This window comes from Ictalurus punctatus, chromosome 3 (assembly GCF_001660625.3).
Source record: "Ictalurus punctatus breed USDA103 chromosome 3, Coco_2.0, whole genome shotgun sequence".
Lineage (NCBI taxonomy): Eukaryota > Metazoa > Chordata > Actinopteri > Siluriformes > Ictaluridae > Ictalurus > Ictalurus punctatus.
Window position 1 is genome coordinate 9,921,360 of NC_030418.2, and position 17,295 is coordinate 9,938,654.

Below are 17,295 nucleotides of genomic sequence, written 5' to 3' on the forward strand. Positions count from 1 at the left end.
TCTAAAACATTAGATGTGCCATGGACCACTGTGAAAGTCATCATCAACAATTGGTGAAAATGGGGCACCATGGTGATGTTACCAAGAACAGAATGTCCTTCCAAAATTTACAAAAGGACAAGACAAAAACTCACCAGCGAGGCTGACAAAAGACCTTTGGCAACATTAAAGAAGCTGTAGAAATATCTTACAAGTACCAATTACTCTCTGCATGTGACAACAATCTCTTGTATTCTTCACATGTTTGGGTTTTGGGGTAGTGAGGCTAGACAGAAGCCCTTATTTACAAAAGCCACCCCAAACCATATGGCAAAATGTGTAGTGATCTGATGAGACCAATTCCTAAATTCTAATAATGCCATAATTCTAAAAGATATGTTTGGCACCAAAAACTGCAAAAATCTCACCCAAAGAACACCATACCCATGGTGAAACATGGTGGTGGCAGCATCATGTTTAGGGCTGGTTTTCTTCAGCCAGAACTGGCGCTTTATCAAGGTGGAGGGAATCATTAATAGCTACAAATACCAGTTGATATTAGTGCAAAATATACAGCTGTCTGCTAGTAAGCTTAAGATGGTATAAGACCTGTGTCTCATCTGTTTATACGATGTTGTTCCAGAACTGCAGTGGCCTTTCTTTATTTCTTATTTATTTATTTAAAGATAATTTTGCACTCTGATCTAGTCTTCCTGTTTTTGAGACTTACCAGTGGTTTTCAGTTTGTGGTAAACCCTCTGTATTTATTCTGGTAAAGGCTTCTCTTGATTCTTGATTCTTGACTTTGAAACTACTTCTGTGTTGTTCTTGATCTGGCCAACTATTGCAAAGCATTTTTTCTTCACCAAGAAAAGAATTCTTCCGTTATCCACCATAGTTGTTTTTGTGGTCATTCGGACTTAAGGTGTTTCTGACAGGTTGATTTGGGCGTACCTAATGTTTTGCTATCTCTCTAATGTATTTGTTTTGATTTATTTGGCCTAATGTTGACTGCTTTCCTGGCAGTGACTGCTCTTTGGCCTTTATTTTGAGAATTAACAGCAACAGCTTAGAAATGCAAATACCATGCTTAAAAATATGTCTAGACCTTTTATTTGCTTACTTGTAAGTGAAATAATGATGAATTAACACGCACCTGGCCATGGAACAGCTAAGCACCCAAGTGCCCAATTACTTAGTGGTCCTTTAAAATTCCATCACAGTTAATATGCATTTGACTGTGTAAAAGGAACATTGTCCCTGAATCCTTTTAAATTGTCCCTGCTGACAGTTGTCCTGTCTCACACATAGGGTTCAAGTATAAGTAAGAAAACCAAAATGTCTTGAAATCAGCAAGAAACTATATTACAAAGGAAAACCCAAGCAATAAAGGAGGTTGGTCTTGAGAGCGATCACTGAAGAGCAGGCCATAGTGCATGATCTTAAAAGTCTCAAGGATGGGACATATTTTTCTTCTCTAACTGGTTAATTCTAATGTGTATTACTCACTCTAATTATTTTTACTGTCACTAGATGCATCCCCATCCCTTTAGATCACCCATTTGCCTTTTATGTTATCTAAAACAAGCAAGGCAGGTGAGACTGCACCAGATCAGGCTGACCTAGATCTCTCAACTTCCCTCCTTATTAATATTTGACACACTGTGAGTTCTGCCTGTTAATTTATCAAGGCTTTTACTTCTCTTCATCATAAGTAGTCCTCTGAATAGCCTGGTACAAACTAAATTTATAAGACCAACATACTCATGCTTGCCTTGGCGATGAAATGTGTTTGTGCCACTCTTCTTCTGATAGTGATGTGCACCGCTCTGCTCGAAATCCTAGGACTTAAGGCCATTTGATAACATTGAACGTGTTTTTCTCATGTTCAGCATTCCTTTTTGAGTCACATTAAGGCAAACAATATAAAATTGATTATATGCAGTATAGAAAAATCTAATATGAAATAAAAAAATTTTTCCTGATTATTTTCCACACCGTAAACACATTACCCTATAGAACCTGAGAAATGGCAAAGACAATGCAGAGTACCAGTACACATGTACAGAGTAATATGTGCTGCTTCCATTAAAAAGGACTCCACTATTCTCAACAGAATATAGAATATCTTTGTCATTGCACATGTACAACAAAGCTAGGTTTGCAACTTCTGTAGTAGATGCTGTATAAGAAATGATAATTAAAACAATACAAGGAAAAAGTTGAATATATCCTGTGTGTGTGCAGCACAGTGTTAAGCAGTATTTGTTCAACACAAAATTTTGAACAAAGAGATTGCAGAACACTGGCACATGGTTTATTTCTTACAGTCAAAGTAAAACAAAGTGCAAAATCTCATTGTTTAACCAACAAAAGTGAATAAATGTGAGTTAACTAATTCCAATTACCTTTTGTGCTAGGGACTGATTAGTTAGCCACTAACTTTTTCATTAAAACCAAAATATTCATAATGGTAGCAAGAATACCAAAAGACAAAATCCAACTAATTCATTTAATTTCTTAGCATTTTTTGCTGTTTCTCCTGTTATTGGTTTCTGAACTCTTCATACTTATTATCATAAAGGACACATTTGTTTAAAAAAATAAATAAATATGGGACTGATTTCTCTCCCTATGTTGTCATCTTTTTCCCCAAGGTAATTGGTGGTCTTGCCTTGATCCAGCAGTGTTTCAAGGACTAGTGGAATTGTATAAAGAGGTGATTGTGTATCTGCTCCGGATGCAGAAGATGGGAATTTCACCATCTGAGCACAGGACATTTACCTGCTTCCTCAGTACCTGTTTGAAATTTCTGGAGATTCTGCACACTGTAAGTATTTTGAGTGAGAAACCTTGAGTACAACACAAAGCATGACATGAACCTGTCCTGAATAAGACTCATTAGGCTATATTCAGAGTTGGCAACTTAAGTCATGAGGATAGTTATTCCTGTTTTGTTGACGAGTTAAGCCCCTGCCTAACCCCTTAAAATCAGCTTGGCCTGGAACCATTCCAGCATGGCTTTATGATTTTTGGTAACTTCCCCTCTTGAATGTACCATGAATACATGGTACAAATACCAGTTGATATTAGTGCAAAACATTCAGCTGTCTGCTAGTAAGCTTATAATGAAAAGGAATTTTAACTTTCAGCATGACAAAGCATACATCCAAGTCAACAAAGGAATGACCTAGCTAGAGCCCAGACCTGAATCCAAATAAATATCTGTGGGTTGATCTGAAGCAGGCTGTGCACAGGCAATTTGATGGATATAGTGTTTTTGCAAGAAAGAGTGGGGAAAATATTGACAAGCCTAGATGTTCCATGCTGACAGACTCTTACCCAAAACTAATGAGTAGTGTAATAAAATCAAAAGATGCTTCAACATAATTAAAATACTATTTGAAAATGATGTATCTGGAATTTAATGACTAAAGGGAAAAAAAAACGTGTCCTTTAAGAAAAAGGCAGCTTTCAATATTCTAAATGGTTATACAAGTATTGTTTTGGGTCACAGGGCTTGAAATTAACTTTATTGGTAGCACTGGTGCTTCCAAAAAAAAAAAAAAAAAAACACCGAAAATTAAGGAGCACTACAGTTATATATACAGTGGGGGAAATGAGTATTGAACACACCAACATTTTTTTTCAGTAAATATATTTCCAATGATGTTATTCACATGAAATTTTCACCAGACTCAAGAAAGTATTAACTCAAGAAATCTGGAAATATAAAGAATTCACAACATTAAAGTCCATAAATAAAGTTGTGTAATAAAGTGGAATGACATAGGAAAAAAGTAAAAAGAACATGCTAAGAAAAGGCAGTTCTCCAAGGGAAGGGAAGGCAACGAGCTGAAGTCCGTAAGTAGTTAGAAAGTAATTATAACTCCTATCTCTGCAAATTAATATCAGCTGGGTTAGTAAATCGATGGTCTATAAAAAGGCTTTTCATTACCAAGGTGTCACACAAGAAACCTCTCATGATGGGTAAAAGCAAAGAGCTCTCCCAAGACCTTCGCAACCTTACTGTTGCAAAACATATTGATGGAATCTGACAGACGTATTTCAAAACTTCTTAATCTTCGGTAAGCACCATTGGGGCCATTATCTGCAAGTGGAAGCTACATCACTCTGTCATCACCCGGTTACACACAAGAGCTCCTCGCAAGATTTCTGACCAGGGAGTCAGAAGAGTAGCCCAAGAGCTAAGGACCAGTCAGAAAGAGCTCCAGAAACACTTTGAGGCAGCAGGTGCCATCACAGAGAAAACTATATTGCACTCCACCGCCATGGCCTCTATGCACGCTCACTTCGCAAGACTCAATCACTAAAGAAAAGGCATGTCGAAGCTTGTGTTTAAAGTTTGCTATAACTCCTTTAGACAAGCCTATGAAATACTGGGAGAGTGTAGTCTGTCATACTACTACACCATATTTGGTGATGAAATGGCACTGCACATCACCCTTAAAACATTATACCAACCAATTCTTGAGAAGAATCTGCAGCCATCCATCAGGATGATGATGAGATCTGGGTGGATTTTCCAGCAGGACAACAATCCAAAGCATTCAGCAATGGAAAATCTCAATTGGTTTCAGATAAATAAATAAAAAAAAGTGTTGGAATGGCCCAGTCAATCACCTGACTAGAATCCAATTGAACAAGATTTAAAGAAAATGTGTTAGAAGAATGGGCCAAAATCACACCTGAATACTGCAGCCGATTAATTTCTTCATACAGCAAGCGTCTTGAAGCTCTCATTACAAACAAAAGCTTCTCCACTTAGTACTGAATAAAGTTCAGTTAGTGTGTTCAATACTTTTTTCCTATGTCATTCCACTTTATTGCACATAACTTTGTGTTGAGTTATTTTGAGTGGACAGCAAATTTATACTGTTACACAAGCTGTACACTCACTACTTTTACATTGTAGCAAAGTGTCATTTCTTCAGTGTTGTCACATGAAAAGATACATAATCAAATATTTACAAAAATGTGAGGGGTGTACTCACATTTGTGAGATACTGTATATGTATATATAGGAAAAGAGAGAGTGTGTGTGTGTGTATGCGTATACACACACACACACACACACACACACACACACACACACACACACACACATATATATATATATATATATATATATATATATATATATATATATATATATATATATATATATATATATATATATATATATATATATATATATAAAATTATAATGTGTGTGTGTGTAGATAGAAAGGGAGATATGTTGTTGGAAAAGGCAAGTAGTAAAGAACGTTTGCAGCAAGTAGTCTAACCAGCACCTTATTTTTTTTAAAAAGCTGTTATTTGACAACATTTTGGGTGTTTTTTTGGGAATACCTTTGGTTTATTAGACCAGCAGTGAAAGGGTTGCCAAAACCTTTGCCATTTTCAAGACCTTTTATGCCAAAATTAAATACTTTGCAACATAACTGATATGAGAAATCACATAAGGTGTTTCCACCTGAAGATAGCGTTAGCAGGAAAAACTATTGTGAATACTATGAGAACCCTTGAATAGGCATTGGTGCCCAATGAGCAAAAAGATGGCAAAATATTTTTTGCAAGAACAGAAGAAAATCAACATTTTGAGATGGCTCACTCAGAGCCCAGGTCTAAATCCTATTGAAAACCTGTTTAATGATTTGAAGGCTGTGCACAAGAGGTCCCCTCGCAATTTGTTAGATTTGGAGCATTTTTGCATGTAAGAGTGGAATAAAACTGTCAAATGAATACTAAGTGCTGTATTACAAGGAAATACAGATTTTACAAAGAATTTGTTGAGGGACGGTTGCACATTTCTGCAACAGAACTTTTGGTTTAAAGTAGAAGCGTTATGTTTGTTGTAGGGTTGCAGTGTATACCAGTACTACGAATACAATTTTCACTTAAAATGACTCCCCGCTGCAGCCCCTCAATCTCCTCCCACTGTTCACTCACTAATTTTGACTTTAACCCTTTTTCCCCTCAAAAAGCACTTAGCAACAAATCTAGTGACTTTTTGGGCAAATCTTAACTACTTTCTGTAGAAGAAAGTGGCCAGTACTGCCCCACGAGTGCGAGGTCCTGCTTTCACACCTCTCTCTCTGCGGCTACTCTGTTCAGTGAGTGGCAGAGAGGAGCAGCTTCTCTCTGCGGCAATCATTTTACATGTAAATTTAGCTGACATCACAGCACAGCCATTGTCTTTAACTTATGTGTATGGTGATTTTGTCAGACGACGTTGTGGTTATAAAATGAGGATTTTGACAGTGCAGGGCAGCAGCTTGGAAATGGCTTGGAAGTGACTGTTGGTTAACATGTAATCTTAATGGGCCACCTTTCAGTCACTATTTCATACTCGTTCCGTTGTCTGACAGCAGAAACGGAAAAAAAAAATTGGTGATTTTTTAAAAAATTATTATTATTGTAAGCGAGCTTTGGTAGTTAATTTCTAAATTCAGTTATTTATGTTGTGTTCCTTCTTAGTACTCTGAGGACAATTTCCATTTGCATGATTCCATTGCTGTAGGGAAAAACAGATGAAATATGTGGCACATTGAATTAGTTGCTTGCCAACTGTATGATTATTCTTGAGTTTTCCTAATAGCCAGTTATTCATTCTCATGAATAACGTATCCATATTTATATCTATGTATTTCTGTAAATTTGTTTCATTTTGTATATTTGAATTATGAACTAACACTATATTGTGTGGTATCGTAATACTACTTGGTATCATGGTGTTTCAGCTGGTATAGTATTGTAAGATGTGATTATTATATCGTGACAACCCTAGTTTGGAGAAAGATAAACACTGCATCTGTGAAATATGATGGTAGTAGTATCATGGTTTGGGCTGCATCTGGGTCAGGGTGACTTGCCATCATTGATGGAACAATTAATTCTGATTTATACCACTGAATTCTAAAGGAAAATGTCAGGACCTCTGTCCATGAACTGAATCAGGGCTGATTTCAGTTCATGGACAGTTATTGGAAACATTTAGTTGAAGTTATTACTGCACAAGGAGGTCACACCGGATACTGAAAGCAAAGGTTCACATATTTTTGCCACTCACAGAATATTGTAATATTGGCCCTTGGATTGGATTTTCATCAATAAAGAAATGTGCCAAGTGTAATATTTTTGTCTCATTTGTTTAATTGGGTTCTGTTTATCTATTTTGAGTATTTGTGTGAAAATCTGATGATGTTTTAGGTCATATTTATGCAGAAATATAGAAAATTCCACTGTACATTGCACTCTGAATATTTAACCTTAATCGTTCAATTTGTGCTGATTGAAACAAAAAAAATAAATGCTGGTGCATGAGTGATGTTTAGTGAAACAGAAATTATTTTACTGCAGCAGAAATATTAAAAAGTTAAGCAAATGTATGCTATTTTCATTTGTTACTATATTGTTTCTGTTTCTGAGGATAAATGGGCATCATATTTGCCAGCGGCCTCACTTCTCAGTGAATGTCACCATCTTCCACTGAAAAACCCATATCAGTCAACCACTAATCATGATGACAAAACATGAATTTACATTTATTTTTTAATATGTTTGAGACATAACAGACATGCATGAATGGTTTTCTTGTTTAAGATGTGAGTCAAATTATAGTGATAGAACTGCTTGGCTCCTAGATATCCAAAACTGTATGCTGTATACATTCTTTCCGAATCTAATGTCTAAATATAATTTACACCATAATCCCATAAAGCATGTCATATTAAAATTGCAGGTAAATGAGCGAGCTGGCCAAATTATTCAGTATGACAAGTTTTATATACATGAACTGGAAGACCTTGTTGACATCAGGAGTGATTATGTTACATGGATCCAGCATCAGATGTTCTCCATGGTAAGTTCTTGTTTTCTTTTCATCACGTGATAACCATGTATGCAAAGACATGATACAGAAATTTTGGTTTCTATGGAGTACTACTATGCCCAAAGCCACATTATTAGATACACCTAAATTATGCCTAGATTCATTGCCATTTTATCCTGCCATTTTACAGTCATTGACATTTTATCCTTCTAACATATAGGTAAACAATTACTGACTGTAGTCCATCTGCTGCTATGCATAATGTCTCAGTATCTCAGCATCAGCTCAGTGTCTCTTGTACATCAGTGAACCAAAAACTCTACCATAGGAACATCAATGGACAGATTTTTTTGGGTGTTTTGTGGCACAGCAGTGACGCTGACTTGGTGCAGTGTAGCAGGTAGTGTATCTAGTCAGTTAGTTGTCTTTTCCATGTAGAAAACAATAACTGATTAGTGCAGGACACTTCATACAAAAGGATATCAAAGTGAAAATGTTCCCATAAAGTAAATATTTTCCTAATGTAACCTTACACAATATGCAGTTCACTGTAGAAATATTTTTATGTTTGAAATATTACATTTAACTTTTCTGTCTGCCTGCATTTCTTTAACATCTGCCATGTTTTTTCACCACTTCCAACTAGTCGACAAACCCACAGAACAACATGCTAATTTAATCTGTATGAGACCCCTAATTTATATTTTGAAAATAAACTTTAATTAGTATAAGAAATGTTAGCACCTAATAGTTTATACTGCTGAGTATATTCTGTTAGCCTTTTTTATTCTAGTAACATGCTCTTCCTCTTCTAGGGCCTAGGATATTGGGGTCAATCAATAGAATTATGCATTAAACAATTTAGAAATTTTGTTATGGCTCTTCAAAGGCTCACAAGAATACTGTTGTGTTCCAGGCTGGATTGGAGCTTGGTACCTCTGCTCTAACTGTACTCTTAGTTGTAGACTTTCACACAGACTCTGCACAGGTGAAATAGGCATTAGAATGTTTGAAATATGATATGCAGAGGTCATAAATAAGTAAGGAATAAAACATGATCCAGTGTGCAGTTATAGGAAAATAATCAATGATGCAGATGTGTAATGTGTCCTAACATAAATCACAAGTTGTCATCAAAGTTCCTGTGCTGTTACCATAGAAAAAAATAACATGTTACTCTGAGTGCATTAATACAAACCTGTGATAGCCGGCACTATTGTCAGAGCTATGCTGTTATAGAAAATTAACACTTTCTCATTAATCAAATTTGATAATTCAACAGCACTGTGGTATAAGTACATTTTATTGATATAACTCAAGTTTTCATTTGAAATTTATTCAAAAGTAAATTAAAATTATAATGCTGATTTTATTTTATGGTGCATTATAATCAACATGAATTATTCTGATGGGAGCAAAAAGCAGCTCAACATGAATTAAGAAATATCAGACAAGGACACTTTCTTATGCTGGACATCAGCACAGCTTTGCATAATCAGTTTTATGATTCCCTTAACTAATAGAGGGGTTCTGTACTAACACAAAGCTTCTCAATCCTGGACTAATGTGCACCTGCTGATTCATGCAATTATCCTATCGGTCATTAATGTTGCAGCAGTACAGTGTATAACATCATGCAGATACATGTCAAAAGCTTCTCTTCATACATCTAAATTGAGGAAGTGTGATCTCATTGATTGTGGCATGGTTGTTGTCCGGCAGGCTGGTTGGAGTATTTCAGAAACTGCTTATCTCCTGGTTTTTTTTTCCACACACAACAGTCTCTAGTGTTAAAACAAAATTGTGAGGAAAACCAAAATCAGTTCTATTTGCATAAACACTTTGTTAATAAAAGAAGTCTGAGAAAAATGGCCAAACTGGAAGAACATTCCTGTCAGTTGGAACCACTCTTGGACCATCTCATTTCAATGAGCCTGTTTAGCCCCGAATTCCTGACAGGAGTGGAATCCGATATGGTTTTCTGCTTTTGTTGAGTCAGCTTGATAAAGGTCTTGAGGGCAGTCAGTACAGATGTTATGGAGTCATTTACTATGGTGAAGTGATGAATGAGATCTTTTGAGATGGCTTTGTGAAAAGAATGACATTCAATGAGCAAGTGGTAGGTTTGCTGGACTAGATAATATCTTCTGATTGCTGCATCTCTGCTGGAGAAAGAGGTAAAATGTGTTAAGGAGATGGGGGAAGAGTTGTGTAGTGTGGGAATAGGGAATGTGGTAGGAGGGAAATATAGGCAGGTTTAGCTCATTCTTTTATCAAAGAGTGTGGCAAAAACAATCAGCTGTGAAGGAGGATGGGGGTTAATAAGTGAAGGAAAAACTGCTATGGAGCTTGTGTGGTGCTGATGCTTCCAGTTTTCCCTTGTAGAAAAATGCCTTAGCAGTAGGCACATCATAGGAGAGCTTTGACAAAAGACACCAGTATGAGAGATCACCATCAAGTTCTAATTTCCTCCAGTTTCTCTTAGCTGTTAATTTTGTCTGACTGGCACATCTGACAGCCAAGGAGCAGTGTGAGAAGACATAATTGGTCTGGAAGATAGAGGGCAGAGGAGGTTAATGGAAATGAAAAGGAAAAAAGTGATGATAAAATATTGGTAGTTGATTGAAGTGTAGGAGAAGTCAAGGTGTGAGCTGTTAGGATGCCAAAATCTAGAGATTAAGTAGCACTATAGTGGAGGTTGAGGAAGGTGAGGGAGTGTAATGTATAGTTTGTGATATGCAGGCCAGGAATGGCTAGTGTGTACAAAGTGATGATCTGAAAAGTGAAGCAGGTTAACAGGTAGACTCTCCCTACAGAGTGTGTACCTGTACCTATATAAAGTATTGTCTCACTGTGCCCAAATGTGTGTGCTCAGTCAAGCATTTTTGTTACATGTCTGAAAAGAAATCTGTGGAAATATTAGCATGAATAAGAATCTAATATGAAGTGCTGCATGCATTTAGCCTCAGATACAACTGGCCTTGTAACCACTTTTACAGATAAAAGTTTAATCTCTGTTCACAACAGTGGTTGGACCATAACACTTTAGAAATTGTAGTTGCCAAAAATGCACTGATTAAATATGTCTGATAGGCTTTAGGGTGCATCAGCTAACATTGGATTCCACAGTGAATTCTATAGCAAATTCATAAATAAGGCAAACATTGATTCCATACAGAGGAGACAAGAAAATGCATCCAGTGAAACAGACAGCTTATATTTAGAGAATTCTTACACTCTACCTATATAATATACATGTAACTTGTTTAAATACTTTAATTAGAAAACTGCAAGATTATTGATGTAGCCTCTATTCCACTGTGTGGTTTGTTATTATGCATAGGCCTTTTGAAAATACAAATGAATTAGAATTTGCAACTTGTTACAGTTATCTAACTGACTACACATTGCACTACTCACTGAACACTATATTAATACTGAGTAGGGCCTCCCTTTGCTCTCGAAACAGCCTAAATTCTTTGGGGCATGTATACTACAAGATGTTGGAAACATTTCTTTGAGATTCTAGTCCATGTTGACATGATCACACAGTTCATGAAATTCATGATTTTTCAGGTGCAACATCCCAAAAAGGTCTTCTATTAGGTTCAGAGCTGATTACAGGAAAAGCCACTGAAACACATTGAACTCATTGTCATTTTCATGAAACAGTTTGAAATTACTTTTACTTTGTGATATGGTGCATTATCTTGCTGGATGTAGCTATTAGAAGATCCATAGTTCCATGGATTCATGCTTTTGGCACCAAATTCTGACCCTCCCATCTTTGTGCTTTAGCAGAAATCGAGATTCATCAGAGTAGGCAGAGTTTTTGGAACCCAAAGTGCTCACCACAATTGTACAGTGTGGTTATCTGAGTTACTGTAGCCTTTCTGTCAGCTTGAACCAGTCTGGCCATTCTCCATTGAACTCTCATCAACAAGGAGTTTTTGTATGCAGAACTGCTGCTCACTGGATGTTTTTTTATTATTATTTATTTATTTATTTATTTATTTATCATATTATCATATATATATATATATATATATATATATATATATATATATATATATATATATATATATATATATATATATATATATATAATTGCACCATTCTGAGTAAGCTCTAGAGGACTCTTGTGTGTGAAAATCCCAGGAGATTAACAAATTATTGAAATACTCAAACCTGCATGGCGCCAACAATCATGCCGCGGTCAGAATCACTGAGATCACATTTTCTTCCTCATTCTTATGATTGGTGTGAACATTACCTGAAGCTGCTGGATCACGCTTGCATGATTTTATTCATTGTACTAGTGCCTCACATTTGGCTAATTAGATAATTGCATGAATGTGTAGGTGTACAGGTGTTCCTAGTAAAGTCCTTGATGAGGGTATACTGCAACTATACACATAATGTAAAGGTTATATTCCAAGTATAAGGGTGTTAAAATGAAGAGAGCTGATTCAGAGATTTGATATTAGTAAGTAAATCCATTATCAGACACTAAAATTCTGTATAGTTATGATTTGATTGTTTTATGCATTGGTACTACTGTATTTCACACTTTGACAGTTCATTAACATTCACATAATGACGGCGATGCTTTTTTTAAAAAACTTTTACAAACATTTAATTTTGTATTTTAATAGAGACCAACTTCCATTTGAGATCAGTGACTGTGTTTTACCATAACTCAAGTTCTATGCTCTTAATTATATGGGCAAAACCCTAAAAAAAATAATTATTTTTTAAAATTCTTTATTAAAAAAAAAAAAAAAAAAAACCCATTCTTTCGATAACCTGCATTATATACACCACAAACCAATACCAAACAGAAGTGCACATTAAGATGTGAACAGCACTTTTGTTTTTACTTTTTTTATTCACTTGGCATAGAAAGCTTTCCAAACTGTATACAGTGGGGGAAATATGTATTTGATGGGTCAACATTTTTGTTTCAGTAAATATATTTCCAAAGAGGCTATTCACATGAAATTTTCACTAAACATCAGTATTAACTCAAGAAATCTGGAAATATAAAGAATTCACAACATTAAAGTCCATAAATGAAGCTGTGTGTAATAAAGTGTAATGAGACAGGAAAATGTATTGAACACTCTTTCGGAAATTTATTTAATACTTAGTGGACAAGCCTTTGTTTGTAATGACCGCTTCAAGATGTTTCCTGTGTTAAGAAATTAATTGGCCGCATTACTCAGGTGTGATTTTCGCCTATTTTTCTAAACATGTTGTCTTTAAATCTTGTTGAATTGGATTCAAGTCAGGTTATTGACTGGGCCATTCTAACGCCTTGATTTATTTATTTTTTTTCTCTGAAACCAATTAAGAGTTTCCTTTGCAGTATGCTTTGGATCGTTGCCCTGCTGGACGGTCCACCCACGTCTCATCATCATCCTGGTGGATGGCAGCAGATTCTTCTCTAGAATCTCCCAGTAAAGGGCTCCATTCATCGTTCCTTCAATTATATGAAGTCTGCCAGTACCAAGCGACGAAAAACAGCCCCACACCATGATGCTTCCACCTCCAAACTTCACTGTTGGTATAGTGTTTTTAGGGTGATGTGCAGTGCCATTTCTTCTCCAAACATGGTGTGTAGTATGACGGCCAAAAAGTTAAATTTTCCTCTCGTCTGACCAGACTACACTCTCCCTGTATTTCATAGGCTTGTCCAAATGAGTTGTAGAAAACTTTAAACAAGCTTTGACATGCCTTTTCTTTAATAATGGAGTCTTGCTGGGTGAGCGTGAGCAGTGGAGTACATTTTGCCTATTATTTTCTCTGACGATGGCACCTGCTACCAAGTATTTCTGGAGATCTTTCTGAATGGTCGTTGGCTCTTGGGTTACTCTTCTGACTCCCTGGTCAGAAATATTGCGAGGAGCTCCTATGTGTGGCCTGTTGATGACCGAGTGATGTTGCTTCCACTTGCGGATAATGGCCCCAATGGTGCTTACTGAAGAATTCCGAAATTTTTAAATATGTCTATCAGATTCCTTCAATATGATTTGCAACAATAAAGTTCTGAAGGTCTTGGGAGAGTTCTTTTGCTTTTGCCCATCATGAGATGTTTCTTGTGTGACACCCTGGTAACAAAAAGCCTTTTTATAGACCATCAATTTACTAACCCAGCTGATTTAATTTGCACAAATAAGGGGTATAATTACTTAGGGATTTCAGCTGGTTCCTTGCCTTACCTTGCTTTGGAGAACTGCTTTTTCTTAGCGTGTGCAATATTTTATTTTTTTTCCTGTGTCATTCCACATTATCACACACAACTTTATTTATGGACTTTAATGATGTGAATTCGTTATATTTCCAGATTTCTTGAGTTAATACTGATGTCTGGTGAAAATTTCATTTGAATAGCTTCATTGGAAATATAGTTACTGAATGAAATGTTGACACTATGTTGTCCAATATTTATTTCCCCCACTGTATGTTGCATGTATTTAAGCATAATAAATCTCTGGACTATCATCGCTCTCAAACTGTTTACTTCTGGGGTTTGCTACCCTGGTGGTGATTTGCTGACTAAGAGAAAAGTATTTAGTGCAAGGCAGTTGATTTTGTGCAGAAATGTGCAAAAAATCAGAATGCCACCAATTGCTATTGCAATCACAAAAATATTGAGTATAAGACATGTTTTAATTAGTTCTCAGCATGGGATTGATCAACTTGGAAACTGGGATAGATATGAAGCCTACCAGCTGTTACCACCATTAATCATTTGAGTGTTTTGGGGTTGTTTTTTTTAAACAGTGTAGGTAATGTGCAAAAGCACTCCATTTTATTTTATACATAGTAATATTTCAAGGCATCTGTTATTGAGTCAGTACGAAAACATTTTATATTTAAAAAAAAAAATTGTATGTCAGTAAAACTTTTAAGATGGAAAAAAAACTATTAAGAACTGTAGCAGATTCTCCAAAATGCTCAGTAAAACTTACTAGCTAATATCTTTTGTAAAACTGCACAACTTATACCCGAGAATACTGCTTTTATTTTTAAAGCAAAGGTTTATCACCAATATTTACTATATTTTATTGCTTTTTACTGCTATTTATAGTATTTATTTATGTAGAAATGTTTAATTTCATTATTTTTGAATGCCTCATCAGATAACTCAACTGGAACATCATGTTGAATATTAAAGATTGCTAGCTTTTAAGTAAGATGTGAAACATTTTTAGCTAAATTCATTTGCATAATTTAAAAAACAAGCAATATCTCAATTTTAATGTACTTATTAGCTGTAAACTAAAGGATGTAACCAAATACAAATACATCATTTGGACTGAACAGATAATGTGTTTTAAATGGATACAAATATGAATAGTTCTCACACTTCATGTGTTTTGTTGTTTGCATCAGGCCTGGGATCCCACAGGAAGCAACAAAAAAGTTACATGGGGGCGAATTTGTACTTTCAAGTTAACATGAATATGAAGCTTACAAGACAGACAACATTCATTAACTCTTAACTAAAGTATTTTTTTCCTAATCTTTCTGCCAGGCCATGGACTCTCAGGTCACCCTGTGCAAATTCCCATTTGTATTTGATGCTCAGGCAAAGACCACGCTGCTTCAAACTGATGCTGTTATCCAGATGCAGGTGAGTCCAGTAGATAACCTCCTCAGGAGCCCTACCAGTCCTGAATTTTCCTCAACTTCTTCACAAGTCAGTTGTTTTTGATCAGATGGCTGTGGATCAAGCAGAAAGACAGAACTTCAGCTCTTTATTCCTGCCTGGTGGCATGGTGGAGTCAGTAAATCCGTGCCTCATTCTCATGGTGCGCAGAGAAAATGTTGTTGAGGACACTATGGAGGTTTTGCGGAAGTCCAAAAATGTTGATTACAAGAAACCTTTAAAGGTAATGGTGGCATCACCTTCTATCTTTGTATTTTTTCCTACAGATATTTTACATTTTAAACAAAAATATTTAATATACTTGATTAAAACTGACAGCTAATAACCAGGGTCTTAATGGACTTTGTTGTTCCTGGCCCACACTAGAACTCCAAACTGGTGTTGCAAATGTAACATCTTTCAGAATTTTTTTTGTTGTGCTTTAGTCATCAAAGCCCCCATAATACAATATTTGAACAGAACACACTTTCAGATACTGCTCTTGAATCAGTCTCAACCAATGACCCTAACTCTCAGAACCTGGAATCTCATGGACTTTCTCATAAATATGTGACTTTAGGTCTATTAGTTGATCAAAACTGTTACCAAATAATAACAATTAATAACATGAATATCTTACCATTATGTTCAAAAAGATGTTAAACAGTAGTAGATTAAAAAGACAACAATGCATTCTTTGCTGTATGTAGGTGATCTTTGTTGGAGAGGAGGCTGTGGATGCTGGAGGTGTGAGGAAAGAATTCTTCCTCCTCATCATGAAAGAACTTCTGGACCCCAAATATGGCATGTTCAGGTATTACAAGGAGTCCAGACTCATCTGGTTTTCGGACAAGGTAATCGGTCTTGCACTTTGAATAGGATTTATCTCCAATAAAGTTCAAATATGATTTGAATATAGATTCTACATTTTATAATTCTCAGATTTATCTATTCCTGTTTTGTAGACATTAGAGGATATCGACTTATTCCACCTCATTGGGGTCATTTGTGGTTTGGCCATTTATAATATGACTATAGTGGAACTAAATTTCCCTGTAGCTCTGTACAAGAAACTCTTGAAGAAAACTCCGACTTTGGAGGACCTGAAGGAGCTCATGCCTGTTGTTGGCAGGTCAGTTATTCAGAACCCTTCTTTTTCTACCGAATTTACTCCTAGTTTCCTATAAACCTGTAATTTGATTTTAGTCAGACATTTCTTTTTTTTATTTTTTATCTTTGTATGTTTGTCCATGTCATAGGAGTCTGCAAGAATTATTGGACTACATGGAAGATGATGTTGAGGATGCATTCTGCTTGAACTTCACAGTAAGTGCCATTGTATTTCACAATAAAATGATGTTTCTAGAAATACCATTATAAAATACGTCCGTTAGTAGATATAGTAGATAATACATGGATAATGTTTCTTGTACAGTTGCACTAATATACTTTGAATTTTTTCCCGCCTCACTGAGAACTCCAAGTGTGATGTTTTATTAATAAGTCTTATCAGTTTTGTAATTCATAATATGGTCTAATTAAGATTAATAAAAATCCAAAGCGGTATTTTTTTTAAAGTTAGAATAATAATGAGTGTAAATAGGGATGAGTGTAGGGATTACAGCTCTCTGAAATAGGGATTACAGCTCTCTGAACAAGACACATTACAGCCTATTTTTAACTTGCACTAGACCACAAAGATACTGTATGTAATACTGACCACAGTCTATAAAGATTATTGATAGTCTTCCCTTGGAAGTCGCTAAGACAACATCTGTCCATTCCTGTTCTCTACTCCCTGTCCACA

The 17,295-nt window shown here is 35.8% G+C and overlaps 1 protein-coding gene across 5 annotated transcripts in view; it reads left to right on the forward strand.

The window, feature by feature from the left end:
- Positions 1–17,295, forward strand: part of herc4 (HECT and RLD domain containing E3 ubiquitin protein ligase 4) — an 81,299-nt gene that overhangs the window by 45,712 nt on the left and 18,292 nt on the right. For 3 of the 5 annotated variants that reach the window (XM_053679564.1, XM_053679565.1, XM_017463660.3), the window contains 7 exons: positions 2,637–2,809; positions 7,745–7,864; positions 15,375–15,473; positions 15,559–15,732; positions 16,199–16,342; positions 16,454–16,620; positions 16,748–16,814. In XM_053679564.1, coding sequence (XP_053535539.1) covers positions 2,637–2,809; positions 7,745–7,864; positions 15,375–15,473; positions 15,559–15,732; positions 16,199–16,342; positions 16,454–16,620; positions 16,748–16,814 — 944 coding nt within the window. Of the gene's footprint in view, positions 1–2,636; positions 2,810–7,744; positions 7,865–13,188; positions 13,401–15,374; positions 15,474–15,558; positions 15,733–16,198; positions 16,343–16,453; positions 16,621–16,747; positions 16,815–17,295 lie in introns of those variants that run through there. The other 2 variants (XM_053679566.1, XR_008396266.1) reach the window with 2 other exon arrangements.